Source organism: Macrosteles quadrilineatus, unplaced genomic scaffold, assembly GCF_028750875.1.
Source record: "Macrosteles quadrilineatus isolate MER2022 unplaced genomic scaffold, UCM_ALF_1.0 Scaffold_4__1_contigs__length_99947679, whole genome shotgun sequence".
NCBI classification, from domain to species: Eukaryota; Metazoa; Arthropoda; class Insecta; order Hemiptera; family Cicadellidae; genus Macrosteles; species Macrosteles quadrilineatus.
The window spans coordinates 54253222-54268174 of record NW_026542597.1 but is presented as its reverse complement, the minus strand read 5'-3'; the positions used below and the strand labels follow the sequence as shown (position 1 = coordinate 54268174).

The 14953-nt window shown below is 32.3% G+C and overlaps 2 protein-coding genes across 7 annotated transcripts in view; one reads left to right on the top strand and one right to left on the bottom strand.

The window, feature by feature from the left end:
- Positions 1-1573, top strand: LOC128992750 (tRNA (adenine(58)-N(1))-methyltransferase non-catalytic subunit TRM6). Its single transcript, XM_054416481.1, has one exon. The coding sequence runs from the start codon at positions 92-94 to the stop codon at positions 1478-1480; it is 1389 nt and encodes a 462-aa protein (XP_054272456.1). The 5' UTR covers positions 1-91; the 3' UTR covers positions 1481-1573.
- Positions 1574-3891: 2318 nt separating this feature from the next.
- LOC128992753 (protein CutA homolog) overlaps positions 3892-14953 on the bottom strand; it is a 41811-nt gene continuing 30749 nt past the window's right edge. For 5 of the 6 annotated variants that reach the window (XM_054416488.1, XM_054416485.1, XM_054416484.1 and 2 more), the window contains exons 4-7: positions 8374-8419; positions 6999-7048; positions 5791-5833; positions 3892-4166 (exon numbers count right to left, since the gene is read on the bottom strand). In XM_054416488.1, the coding sequence (XP_054272463.1) occupies positions 4104-4166; positions 5791-5833; positions 6999-7048; positions 8374-8419 (202 nt within the window). In that variant the 3' untranslated portion in view covers positions 3892-4103. Of the gene's footprint in view, positions 4167-5790; positions 5834-6998; positions 7049-8373; positions 8420-10567; positions 10859-12480; positions 12524-13688; positions 13739-14953 lie in introns of those variants that run through there. The other variant, XR_008490734.1, reaches the window with a different exon arrangement.

Sequence of the window (14953 nt, the reverse complement as noted above, 5' to 3'; positions counted from 1 at the left end):
TTATGTTTTGCTTGAAGACGAGAATTTGTTTATGTGTGTTTTAAGTTATATTAAGTTAAAAACAGCTCATTTAACTTGACCAAATTTTTTAATGGTGATAATGGATTCAAGTAATCCAGCCACTATAGCCTACGGACAATATGTCATTTTTCAGAGGAAAGAATACAACAAACTCCATTTGTTGTCCGAAAAGACAAGTAGTTTATTTATGGGCAAGGATAAAATTGAATTAGATGCAATTTTTGGGGAAAAACTTGGTTCTACATTCAAAATTGTCCCAAAAGTAGGATGTAATAGACAGTTTACGCTTCAACTGTGTGATACAAGTAATGTTTCCTGTGGTAAAGAATCTTTAAAAGAGTTAGGCATAGGCAGTGGATTGGACAACCGAAGCATTCGTGATGATGGATCATCACAGTCGTTGACCTCAGGTAACATAGAATTACTAAGAGATAAAGGTATCGCTCCTAAAGTTATAATTGAGCAGCTCGTAGAAAATAGCAAAACTTTCCACATCAAGACAGAATTTTCCCAGGAAAAATACATAAAGAAGAAAGAAAAAAAATATTTTGAGTTCATCACCATCAAAAGCCCTTCAATAAGACTAATATCAGAAATATTTTACAATAGAGATTTGCCTAAATCAGTTGGTATACGAAGTGACACAATCTCACAGATTTCCACAACACTCAACTTGCAACCTAATGGAAACTATATTTTGGTGGAAAATGGTTTCAGTGGTATGGTAGCAGCTACTCTTCTTAATTATTTATCATCCAATGGAAAATTGATTCACATTACCCCTGGTAACCAAAATCAAAAACAAGCTGTTCTAGCCATGAATTTTTCAAGTGATCAAATGTCCCGACTAACAACAATTCGTTTGTCAACAATGTTAGAGTTGATTGATCAAGCTCAACCAACCAATAAAATTTTAGTAGATAATATTACACCCGCAGCTCCTGAAACAAGTGTTACTTCTCTACCATTAGCTATAGAAACAAACAACCACACAAAATCAAATGAAAGGTGCAGCTTGGATGAAGAAAATAAGACAAACTCTAGTTCAAGCCCTGAGCCTCGCAAAAGGAAACATTCGGAAGAAAATATTAGTACTTCAAACACTGAATCTGGAGGTAAAAAGCCCAGGTGGGCTCTCGAAGCAGAATTGGCTGTAGAAGTGATCCAGAAAAAAGTTGATGGTTTGGTAATAGTGTGTAAAGAATATCCTACCAACATTCTGAACAAGCTTTTAACCTACCTTTTACCATCTAGACCCTTTGTAGTGTACTCCCTGTATCAAGAGCCACTTGTGGCACTCTATTTGCAGTTGAAACAGAGACACGACATTGTGTATTTAAGAATAACAGAAACTTGGCTGAGGCCGTATCAAGTTCTGCCTGAAAGAACACATCCATTTGTTACAGTTAGCTCAAGCAGTGGTTATTTGCTGAGTGGGGTCAAAGTTCTTAACAAATAATTTTTGTACTTATAACAGTCATTAATTTTTTGTAATGTTTGAAGAAATTAAGTTTGAATTGAATAAACAGCATCTAGGTATTTTTTTACATGTACCTTAGCCTGTTGTCCTGTATTTATTTTACCTAAGCTAATACCTGCATTTTTTGTTCTGATACTTACCAAATTTTAGAATCAAAATCTTAGTAGCCTAGTTCTAACAATTTTTATGTGACCGCTACCACTACCAAATTTGCCACCATAACTCTATCAGAATCAGAATCAGAAATCTTTATTGTTTCATATTTTTGTACAAGCTTTTACACAGAGTACTTAAGAATAACTTAGATTAACTATTTAAGATTTAACTCACACACTTATTTATAACTATGAAACAATTCATCCCTAGGTCAAAGACCTGTTTGGGATGTTCTATTACGAAAAAACACATATAAAAACAGCTCAAAAGATGGGATCACCGACATCAATAAATGTTACACTCTAAAGCAACTCTAAAAAAAATAACATTACTAAGCTTCATTGTTAAAATAGGACTAAATACCTTAGACCTGATAAATATGAAAACACTGTACAAATAACAAGGGAGAGTAACTAGATGCATTTAGGATATAAAAACTATGTGGTTTAGAAGTAATATGATGATCATTAAGATATAGAAATAAAATAATATGATAAATTGGGAAATGGATACACGTCATAGATAAACTTGGCAACAATTTCGATAATATGCATTAGAATCGTTGGAGGATAGAAACATTTTTGTGAGATAACAAAAACGTCTTTTGTTGAAACACGTTTTTATATCAATTGGCAAGTAATTAAAGAAAGTTGGAGCAAGATAAAGATAAAAGTTTTTAAAAGCTGTTGAATTTGGTTTAGGGACTGACACATTGAAACATCTTCGAAGGGTCAACGCTCGAGATCCTATATTGTGCCGGTCTTCCCCACTTTTATCAAAGAAAGCTTTTAAAACTTTAAAAATATACAAATTTTTAAATGTAAGAATTTGTAAATCTTTAAACAATTGTTCAGAGTGTTCGAATTTTGTTTTGTTTGATATTATGCGGACAAAATACTTCTGTATGGTTATTATTGGTTTAAGGTTTGAGTAATATGCTCCTCCCCACACCTCAATCCCATACTCGATTTTCGAACTTATCAGAGCATAATATATAGATTTCAAAACATTTTTCCTACAGATTGGCCTCAACATATAAAATATCCGGATGTATTTCAATAATTTTTGTCTAACTGCCTCAATATGTATTTTCCAAGATATCTTCGAGTCAACATTTAAGCCTAGATATTTAATTGAATTTACCTGTTCAATGTCCGCACATTGGCACTGTATATCCATTTTACAATTTAACGAATGATATTTTAATGGCTCAGCAAAGCTAAGGTTACGATCGACAGATTGAATATTATGTACTTTGTTTTAGGACTCATGACCATAAAGTGTTTTGTGAACCACACTCTTAGCATCTTTATATCAGCTTGCATTTCTAGTCTAAGCTGCTCTAGATTTGAACTGCTGTAAAACAGTGCAGTATCGTCAGCAAACGCAACTAGTCTGCCATTGAATACACCTTCACAAAGATTATTTACATAAATAAGAAATAAAGGTTTGAAATAAAGGTCTATTTAAAGGTTTGATCAGTGAAAATTAGGTTTTGATAGCTACACTGTTATAATTTTGCCACAAGAAATCCGCAAGTTTAGTAGCAATAAGCTACTACATAGTGGCCTTCAAAAGTTGATGTATAACAAGGCTATGTATAAAATGATCTGTTACACTGGATTTTATTTGTTAGTGATCCTTTAAGTTAACAAGTGAAGGAACGTACAAGAAATACAATTAACTAATAATAGATAGCCTAATACTTTTGTTAAATACCAACGCAGAGTAGTAAAATGTAACAGTGAAAAGTGATGTTCCTAATGATAAAATAATACAATTTATTTAAAATCAACTGATTAAATGTTAAATGATAAAATCTATTCAATGATTTTGGTGTAAAACATCAACTTCAACTCGTTTTAGAAGAGCCTTGAAGTCAGATCTTCGTTTCATTTTAAGGACACATTCGCACTATTGTTTAAAACAAAGAAACAAATTTTACAGCAACTGTTAGCAGCCGTCTAATAATACAGCCTTGCAAGCATCTCAATACTCCAGCCAATCAAATTTGAGATCAAGGTGACTACTATATAAGACAAAAAGGAAAATCACACCATTCCAAACTATGCACGGGGATGGAAATGTATTTCTCAGGATTTCTACAAACTATTCCCACAGAAAGTTATTGTAGGCCTGGCCTACCTTGTGTATCTTATACACTGCAATATTCAAATAATAGAAAATTACATAGGATATAAATAATATGCATTCTGGTTTATAAATGTCAATTTTATTTCCGACAATATTCTTACTTTTTATAATCAACTTTTTGCTATCCTTTCATATCGTAAAAGTTTTTTGCTCAGTTAATTTATTGATACCGGTACCTTATAAATTGCAACTTCCACTGGAGATGTGGAAATAAATCAATGACCCTTATTTATCAGATGTTTGTTTTATCTGATTCAGAAGTAACATGGGTGGTCTTGGTAGTAATGTTAAATTAACTTTTCTCTGGTACATTATCATGGAGGAACTTTAAGTATAAATCATGGCCTTTTTCAATCTGGAACAGTCAAGATAGTGCATTAACAAAATTATTAGGTCTTAAATTCTTAATGTGTTTTACCGGCAAAGCATATTATAATGCTGGCATTCTGTACATAGCCTTAAGCTTTAAGGCAAAGTATGAAATGAAATAATGATGATATGATTGTATCGTAGACTAACCAACACAAGTAGACTTCTCATTCCATTGTAAATTTTGAAGCTTGTTTTTAATGTCTAGTTTATGTTGGTGACACTGATCGCTAGTAACGAAAAAATTTTGTTTCTATTATTTTAGGGTTGATTTCATGATTTGTGCCTTACTGTTTGGTTATACATCTAGGGGATTAGTTACTGTTTATGATTAGATCATTTTAATTGGTTAAATGAGGTTTCAAGTGACTGAAATCACAAGTAAGAAATTGTAAACAAAACACGACTCCTACAGAGCACCGGACGGAACTAATAATACTCTTGAGCTGATCCATAAGGATGACAAATCTAACGATACTTTCACACTATACGGTTTGCACTGTCGGGTTGAAACAGTACGGTTTTGTTGGGTTTTAAGTCATCGCTATGTTTCTTTCACATTACATGGTTTCTGAACTTACCTGATAAATGTGTTTACAAAATCACAATAAACATATACAGTGTTCAATTGACATGTTAGATTTTAAACAATAAACATTAGCAACAGCTGATCTATTCTATTTGCACTAGCTGGTGGGCTTCCGTTCTATTTCACTATTTTATTAATTAGGCTGATTGTGAATAATAAGACAATAACAAATATATATAACAAAGAATAGTCCGGGTGGTATTGTTAGTAAACATTAAATAAAACGTACGGTACTTGATTTTGTTGTAAATTTCCAAGTTTACCGGTAAATTGTAATGTTCTGATAGCATTGTTTGAAACCAAAATCTCATAAAATCGAAAGACATCTAGTTTACAATGTAATATTGAATTTAACCTTGATTTAGTTTGATAAGGTTATTATAATATAGCAATTTTAGGAAAAATAGTTTTTTGCAACAAAGCCTCAGAAGCACAATTTATGATCACTGTTGTGGTTCAACTGAAAAATATCTAAATAGTCCGTGAATAAACTAGTGGTGCTACCTTGTAACGCATTGAACAACCTGCTGTAGCGCTATCTGTTTGCAATCGTTGGCGTCAGCTCAAATACCGGTTTTTGACTCCTCAGTCTCCAAGCACAGATAGCCGAGAAGGCTAGGGCGTGTCGCGTGTGTCACTTGGCCAGTGGCATTTGTTTGCTCGGGTTCAATTCCCGTCATGTGTGGCAAATAATTGGTGACCTTAGTGGGCATAGTGAGGTGTTCATAATCCTTGGTTTAGACATACACCTCGAATCATCGGATTGGGCGAATCTTTTAGCTAAGTGGTTGTTGGTGTATCCTATGAACATGCAGGTCACCGATGGCAGTTTTGCTATTTTTTGTTGAAATAACCTTCCTCTCTATATCCCTTAAAACGCCGATATATCTTTGCATAGCACTCAAAGGGTTAAAGAAGCTTTTAACAACTGACTAGTTAGAGAACTGTCAAAAATTGTAATTGATTTACTTCTGAAATAATACAAATTAGTTACGTTTGTAAGAACTGAACGAGGACTTACTGGTGTTGAAATAACTTCTGGCACGGAATAAGGGTGGTTAGCTCTGAAAGAAAGTGAAAATAATTAAACTGAAGACATACATGATAGCCCTTGTTTAAACATTAAAACACAGTTTTTCTCGTGGACATCAGGACATCAAGTAAGCAAACAAAGAAATAAGACACTTTTAACAAATCCTTTACAAGAAACAGAAATAGGCCTGCCTACCTGTTAAAAATAGGTTAAAAGAAAATGCTACAATAAATTAATTTAATGATTACAAAAATACTGCTGGCCTATTGTAACCTCCAATTTAACTACAGTCTGTGCCATGATAACCTGTCTCCTGGACCTGAGATCTACATCGGACTGGCTCGTGCCTTGGCCAGGTAGACCGAAGGTCAGGGATCAGGTTTTGTCACATAAATTGGGATTTGAGTAATCTTCAATTAATTAAATTCTCGATTAAATGAGATAAGTTAAGTACAGATAATAATAAAATATAATTAATTTTTTTGTTCAAGTATACACATTTTTACGAGATAAACTTAGTGTGAAGAAATGGCACGTTATTGCAGAATTTTATTATAAACAATAGGCATTACCTTGTTCACAGCTCACTCCTTTGTAATTTGCATTACGGCCGTTTCGGCATAACGTAGGTGAGACAAGGTAAAAAAATCTTTAGTCAAAGTAAAACCAGTACCGTATTTAATTAAATCACAGCTCAGGGACTAAAATGTGGATTTGAACAGACCATTATTAATTAATTAATTGTCTAGATCTTTGAACAGTACGGGTATTAAATAATTGTTGATAACCAGTACTTTTCACTTTCCTTTTATTAAAAAAATCCTTAATTTTATTTTATCTTAATTTCGGTATGAAATTGAGATTAAGATTCAGACTTCCAGTTTCAAAATCAAATTATCTTTATTAATAAGGCACATATATGGCCTATGTACATTTAATGGCACTAAACTAGTACCTAAAAATAACAAACTTATTATCATGATGTAACATCAATGTAAGCAGTGTTTTCATAAATATGGAATTAAGATTGAAGTAAATTGTTTTAGAACATGGTGGGGGGAGGTGAAGTGGAAAGAACTAATTTAAGATAATAGATGAATTTTCCTACAAAATAGTTTTTGATTGTGGCAACACCACTGTACTTGTAAATAGAAACAAATATTTAACGAACATTGAATAAAACACAGTACACTCACTTGACAAATGAAGTCAACTCTTCAATTCTCTCAGTCTTTGTTTTGGCCATCTAAAGAAATTAATTAATGAAAAAACAAGTGGACCTTGAACTTATAACAAAACATAATGATAGAAGTAATTGTTTTGATAAGTTACTTAAAAATGACACATGTATATCACCCTAAACTGTACCGGGTGTCCCAAAAGTAAACTGGCATACACACTTAGTTATTTAAGATAAAAAGTTATCTTTTGTAGATAATTTTTCCTCAAATTATTTTCTACATTATTTTTTTATGTTGATAGCTTAGTATGAAATAAATAAAATGGCAAAATTTTATTAATATATATCCATAAGCAAACAAACTACAACAGTTGATTAACTCTCCCTACGAATAATATTAGAATTTTAAATTTATAAGTTTTTTTCAAATTATCTACGTAACTTTATATACACTCCTGTATAAACCATTCAGTAAACTAAGCACATGCCCATATTGCAACTGTATGTTTTAAAAATTCAAACATGCTAGCAACAATGGAACAGCTGATTAACCTTGAAAGGCACTAAAAACTTAAAGATATGCCAGATTTGAAATTGCCATAGTTGACTTTTTTACCCTTGGTAAAACGCATATTAAGCTGTCATATTTTAACAATTCTTTTTGGGCCACAGTGTATTTCCAGCATCTTTATCCGCCCTCACCTACGAAAGCTGTATCTGTATGGGTAAATAAAGAGCAGAGGACATCTTAACTCTAAGAACTCATAGTTTCTGTAAAACATACACATCGTAGATCTAATGATAAAGCACAAGACTCAAATTCACAGAAAATAGGTAGTGACTGCTCAGTGATAGCCAACAAGTTGTTTTTAATTCCAATCCTTCAGAAGAATACCAGAAGCCATCTTCTTGTTTGTTTTATTCAATGTATATTTTTGATATAGATAGTGCAGTTTCAAACATAAGTAGGCCTATAAGGTTGAATTTTGTCAGAAAAAGTTGATCTGTAAATGTGATTTTATAAAGCTGCAGTTTTCTAAAAGGAGTAATAGTGATTGAGATTTAAAATAAAACAAATTACAATCAAACTTAAAAAAATGGAAACACTGGATAGTGAGCAAATATTAAACTGAATGAATGACCTTTGCTAACCTAAGTGAAATCAATGTTTTCTATACTTGTTTTTTGTTATTTTTTGACTTTATAGCTATGTTAGTGGACAGGAATTTTTTTGTTACAAAAAAGTGCTGTATGATGGGGTTTTGATTTGTGAAAACAAACAATTGTTATACTGTAATCAGTCACTGGCAAGGCAGTATGTTTCTTACAAAGTAAAAAAAAAATTGATATTTTAGAACAGTGTTACATAGAGAATACGAAAGAATGCATACCAGGAGCAATTCAGAATCCTCTTCTATTTTACCTTCCCATTTGTATCTGTAAATAATATGTCATTATAACATGAAACAGGATTGAGATAATCATTATTCTAATTTATTTTTTTTGCCACACTACACTGTTATAATAGACTTTTCACACAAGGATTTAGTCCAGAAAACAGCTGTTTGCCAACTGCTTAATCAAATAGGATTTCATTATGTACTATCTTTGAAGTCTATGGTACTACCAAGGCAACACTAAATAAACAGGCTGTAATGCTCCATCATAGGCGACGGCAATGGCGTAATGTTTGCCATTTGTGATTAGCTGCTTGTTTTAATCTTTTCTTAGAAAACAAAAATATAACTAAAAAATCAAACTATTGATGCCGTCGCCTATGGTGACGCCACTGACGTCATACCAGAGGAGCATTACGGCACGGCCTGTTTATTTAATGTTGCCTTGGTACTAATGAATAGAAATGAATTTTGCCGGACACCAGCTGACTAAAATGAACTTTTGCCATTGAAAACCTAATTATGATTTTTTTTAAACATAAATAATTATCAACTTAACAATACCCCCGCCGCAGCAAACCTGCCGTCTAAGCGAATTTCCATTTGGCTGAATTGATTTTCAATCGATCTATTTAAATAACATTAGGTTTAACGAGTACCTAGGTTTGCTGCTACAAGGAAACTAATAAAGTGTGTGTTTTAAGTATTGCTTAGTAGAAAATGAATATATTTGCCAAGTTTGATCAAAAGATATACCTTTTCTCCGTAACCAATAACCGTACAAAAACACTTTGATATACTGAATTGTTTGTTTTTTTAAGCTCTTTAAGAAGGTTTAGAGAAAAATTGGGAAATTTTGTGTTTTGAGGGTCAAAAGTGAGAAAAACCAATTTTTACCCCATAAAACCCCCCATAAAACCCTGTTCCCATGGTCCGATCATGCTGGATCGCGAACTCATTCAAGTTTATCCCGCCTTACACCTTCAAACCAAATTTCATCAAAATCGGATAAAAATTACTCAAGTTATCGTGTTCACGGACACATATATATATAAATCTATATATATATCTATATATATATATATATACATATATACAAATTTGTTACACACAAATTTGTTTGATGAACACATCCATTTGTTACAGTTAGCTCAAGCAGTGGTTATTTGCTGAGTGGGGTCAAAGTTCTTAACAAATAATTTTTGTACTTATAACAGTCATTAATTTGTTGTAATGTTTGAAGAAATTAAGTTTGAATTGAATAAACAGCATCTAGGTATTTTTTTACATGTACCGTAGCCTGTTGTCCTGTATTTATTTTACCTAAGCTAATACCTGCATTTTTTGTTCTGATACTTACAAAATTTTAGAATCAAAATCTTAGTAGCCTAGGCCTAACAATTTTTATGTGACCACTACCACTACCAAATTTGCCACCATACCTCTATTTAAAGGTTTGATCAGTGAAAATTAGGTTTTGATAGCTACACTGTTATAATTTTGCCACATGAAATCCGCTAGTAGCAATAAGCTACTACATAGTGGCCTTCAAAAGTTGATGGATAACAAAGCTATGTATAAAATGATCTGTTACACTGGATTTTATTTGTTAGTGATCCTTTAAGTTAACAAGTGAAGGAACGTACAAGAAATACAATTAACTAATAATAGATAGCCTAATACTTTTGTTAAATACCTACGCAGAGTGGTAAAATGTAACAGTGAAAAGTGATGTTCCCAATGATAAAATAATACAATTTATTTAAAATCAACTGATTAAATGTTAAATGATAAAATCTATTCAATGATTTTGGTGTAAAACATCAACTTCAACTCGTTTTAGAAGAGCCTTGAAGTCAGATCTTCATTTCATTTTAAGGACACATTCGCACTATTGTTTAAAATAAAGAAACAAATTTTACAGCAACTGTTAGCAGCCAGCTAATAATACAGCCTTGCAAGCATCTCAATACTCCAGCCAATCAAATTTGAGATCAAGGTGACTACTATATAAGACAAAAAGGAAAATCACACCATTCCAAACTATGCACGGGGATGGAAATGTATTTCTCAGGATTTCTACAAACTATTCCCACAGAAAGTTATTGTAGGCCTGGCCTACCTTGTGTATCTTATACACTGCAATATTCAAATAATAGAAAATTACATAGGATATAAATAATATGCATTCTGGTTTATAAATGTCAATTTTATTTCCGACAATATTCTTACTTTTTATAATCAACTTTTTGCTATCCTTTCATATCGTAAAGGTTTTTTGCTCAATTCGGTAGGCCTACCTTATAAATTGCAACTTCCACCAGAGATGTGGAATTATATCAATGACCCTTATTTATCAGATGTTTGTTTTATCTGATTCAGAAGTAACATGGATGGTCTTGGTAGTAATGTTAAATTAACTTTTCTCTGGTACATTATCATGGAGGAACTTTAAGTATAAATCATGGCCTTTTTCAATCTGGAACAGTCAAGATAGTGCATTAACAAAATTATTAGGTCTTAAATTCTTAATGTGTTTTACCGGCAAAGCATATTATAATGCTGGCATTCTGTACATAGCCTTAAGCTTTAAGGCAAAGTATGAAATGAAATAATGATGATATGATTGTATCGTAGACTAACCAACACAAGTAGACTTCTCATTCCATTGTAAATTTTGAAGCTTGTTTTTAATGTCTAGTTTATGTTGGTGACACTGATCGCTAGTAACGAAAAAATTTTGTTTCTATTATTTTAGGGTTGATTTCATGATTTGTGCCTTACTGTTTGGTTATACATCTAGGGGATTAGTTACTGTTTATGATTAGATCATTTTAATTGGTTAAATGAGGTTTCAAGTGACTGAAATCACAAGTAAGAAATTGTAAACAAAACACGACTCCTACAGAGCACCGGACGGAACTAATAATACTCTTGAGCTGATCCATAAGGATGACAAATCTAACGATACTTTCACACTATACGGTTTGCACTGTCGGGTTGAAACAGTACGGTTTTGTTGGGTTTTAAGTCATCGCTATGTTTCTTTCACATTACATGGTTTCTGAACTTACCTGATAAATGTGTTTACAAAATCACAATAAACATATACAGTGTTCAATTGACATGTTAGATTTTAAACAATAAACATTAGCAACAGCTGATCTATTCTATTTGCACTAGCTGGTGGGCTTCCGTTCTATTTCACTATTTTATTAATTAGGCTGATTGTGAATAATAAGACAATAACAAATATATAACAAAGAATAGTCCGGGTGGTATTGGTAGTAAACATTAAATAAAACGTACGGTACTTGATTTTGTTGTAAATTTCCAAGTTTACCGGTAAATTGTAATGTTCTGATAGCATTGTTTGAAACCAAAATCTCATAAAATCGAAAGACATCTAGTTTACAATGTAATATTGAATTTAACCTTGATTTAGTTTGATAAGGTTATTATAATATAGCAATTTTAGGAAAAATAGTTTTTTGCAACAAAGCCTCAGAAGCACAATTTATGATCACTGTTGTGGTTAAACTGAAAAATATCTAAATAGTCCGTGAATAAACTAGTGGTGCTACCTTGTAACGCATTGAACAACCTGCTGTAGCGCTATCTGTTTGCAATCGTTGGCGTCAGCTCAAATACCGGTTTTTGACTCCTCAGTCTCCAAGCACAGATAGCCGAGAAGGCTAGGGCGTGTCGCGTGTGTCACTTGGCCAGTGGCATTTGTTTGCTCGGGTTCAATTCCCGTCATGTGTGGCAAATAATTGGTGACCTTAGTGGGCATAGTGAGGTGTTCATAATCCTTGGTTTAGACATACACCTCGAATCATCGAATTGGGCGAATCTTTTAGCTAAGTGGTTGTTGGTGTATCCTATGAACATGCAGGTCACCGATGGCAGTTTTGCTATTTTTTGTTGAAATAACCTTCCTCTCTATATCCCTTAAAACGCCGATATATCTTTGCATAGCACTCAAAGGGTTAAAGAAGCTTTTAACAACTGACTAGTTAGAGAACTGTCAAAAATTGTAATTGATTTACTTCTGAAATAATACAAATTAGTTACGTTTGTAAGAACTGAACGAGGACTTACTGGTGTTGAAATAACTTCTGGCACGGAATAAGGGTGGTTAGCTCTGAAAGAAAGTGAAAATAATTAAACTGAAGACATACATGATAGCCCTTGTTTAAACATTAAAACACAGTTTTTCTCGTGGACATCAGGACATCAAGTAAGCAAACAAAGAAATAAGACACTTTTAACAAATCCTTTACAAGAAACAGAAATAGGCCTGCCTACCTGTTAAAAATAGGTTAAAAGAAAATGCTACAATAAATTAATTTAATGATTACAAAAATACTGCTGGCCTATTGTAACCTCCAATTTAACTACAGTCTGTGCCATGATAACCTGTCTCCTGGACCTGAGATCTACATCGGACTGGCTCGTGCCTTGGCCAGGTAGACCGAAGGTCAGGGATCAGGTTTTGTCACATAAATTGGGATTTGAGTAATCTTCAATTAATTAAATTCTCGATTAAATGAGATAAGTTAAGTACAGATAATAATAAAATATAATTAATTTTTTTGTTCAAGTATACACATTTTTACGAGATAAACTTAGTGTGAAGAAATGGCACGTTATTGCAGAATTTTATTATAAACAATAGGCATTACCTTGTTCACAGCTCACTCCTTTGTAATTTGCATTACGGCCGTTTCGGCATAACGTAGGTGAGACAAGGTAAAAAAATCTTTAGTCAAAGTAAAACCAGTACCGTATTTAATTAAATCACAGCTCAGGGACTAAAATGTGGATTTGAACAGACCATTATTAATTAATTAATTGTCTAGATCTTTGAACAGTACGGGTATTAAATAATTGTTGATAACCAGTACTTTTCACTTTCCTTTTATTAAAAAAATCCTTAATTTTATTTTATCTTAATTTCGGTATGAAATTGAGATTAAGATTCAGACTTCCAGTTTCAAAATCAAATTATCTTTATTAATAAGGCACATATATGGCCTATGTACATTTAATGGCACTAAACTAGTACCTAAAAATAACAAACTTATTATCATGATGTAACATCAATGTAAGCAGTGTTTTCATAAATATGGAATTAAGATTGAAGTAAATTGTTTTAGAACATGGTGGGGGGAGGTGAAGTGGAAAGAACTAATTTAAGATAATAGATGAATTTTCCTACAAAATAGTTTTTGATTGTGGCAACACCACTGTACTTGTAAATAGAAACAAATATTTAACGAACATTGAATAAAACACAGTACACTCACTTGACAAATGAAGTCAACTCTTCAATTCTCTCAGTCTTTGTTTTGGCCATCTAAAGAAATTAATTAATGAAAAAACAAGTGGACCTTGAACTTATAACAAAACATAATGATAGAAGTAATTGTTTTGATAAGTTACTTAAAAATGACACATGTATATCACCCTAAACTGTACCGGGTGTCCCAAAAGTAAACTGGCATACACACTTAGTTATTTAAGATAAAAAGTTATCTTTTGTAGATAATTTTTCCTCAAATTATTTTCTACATTATTTTTTTATGTTGATAGCTTAGTATGAAATAAATAAAATGGCAAAATTTTATTAATATATATCCATAAGCAAACAAACTACAACAGTTGATTAACTCTCCCTACGAATAATATTAGAATTTTAAATTTATAAGTTTTTTTCAAATTATCTACGTAACTTTATATACACTCCTGTATAAACCATTCAGTAAACTAAGCACATGCCCATATTGCAACTGTATGTTTTAAAAATTCAAACATGCTAGCAACAATGGAACAGCTGATTAACCTTGAAAGGCACTAAAAACTTAAAGATATGCCAGATTTGAAATTGCCATAGTTGACTTTTTTACCCTTGGTAAAACGCATATTAAGCTGTCATATTTTAACAATTCTTTTTGGGCCACAGTGTATTTCCAGCATCTTTATCCGCCCTCACCTACGAAAGCTGTATCTGTATGGGTAAATAAAGAGCAGAGGACATCTTAACTCTAAGAACTCATAGTTTCTGTAAAACATACACATCGTAGATCTAATGATAAAGCACAAGACTCAAATTCACAGAAAATAGGTAGTGACTGCTCAGTGATAGCCAACAAGTTGTTTTTAATTCCAATCCTTCAGAAGAATACCAGAAGCCATCTTCTTGTTTGTTTTATTCAATGTATATTTTTGATATAGATAGTGCAGTTTCAAACATAAGTAGGCCTATAAGGTTGAATTTTGTCAGAAAAAGTTGATCTGTAAATGTGATTTTATAAAGCTGCAGTTTTCTAAAAGGAGTAATAGTGATTGAGATTTAAAATAAAACAAATTACAATCAAACTTAAAAAAATGGAAACACTGGATAGTGAGCAAATATTAAACTGAATGAATGACCTTTGCTAACCTAAGTGAAATCAATGTTTTCTATACTTGTTTTTTGTTATTTTTTGACTTTATAGCTATGTTAGTGGACAGGAATTTTTTTGTTACAAAAAAGTGCTGTATGATGGGGTTTTGATTTGTGAAAACAAAC

What these genes read in the sequence shown, in the direction of transcription:
- LOC128992750 (XM_054416481.1), top strand. Translation starts at nt 92, where the DNA reads ATGGTGATAATGGATTCAAGTAATCCAGCCACTATAGCCTACGGACAA.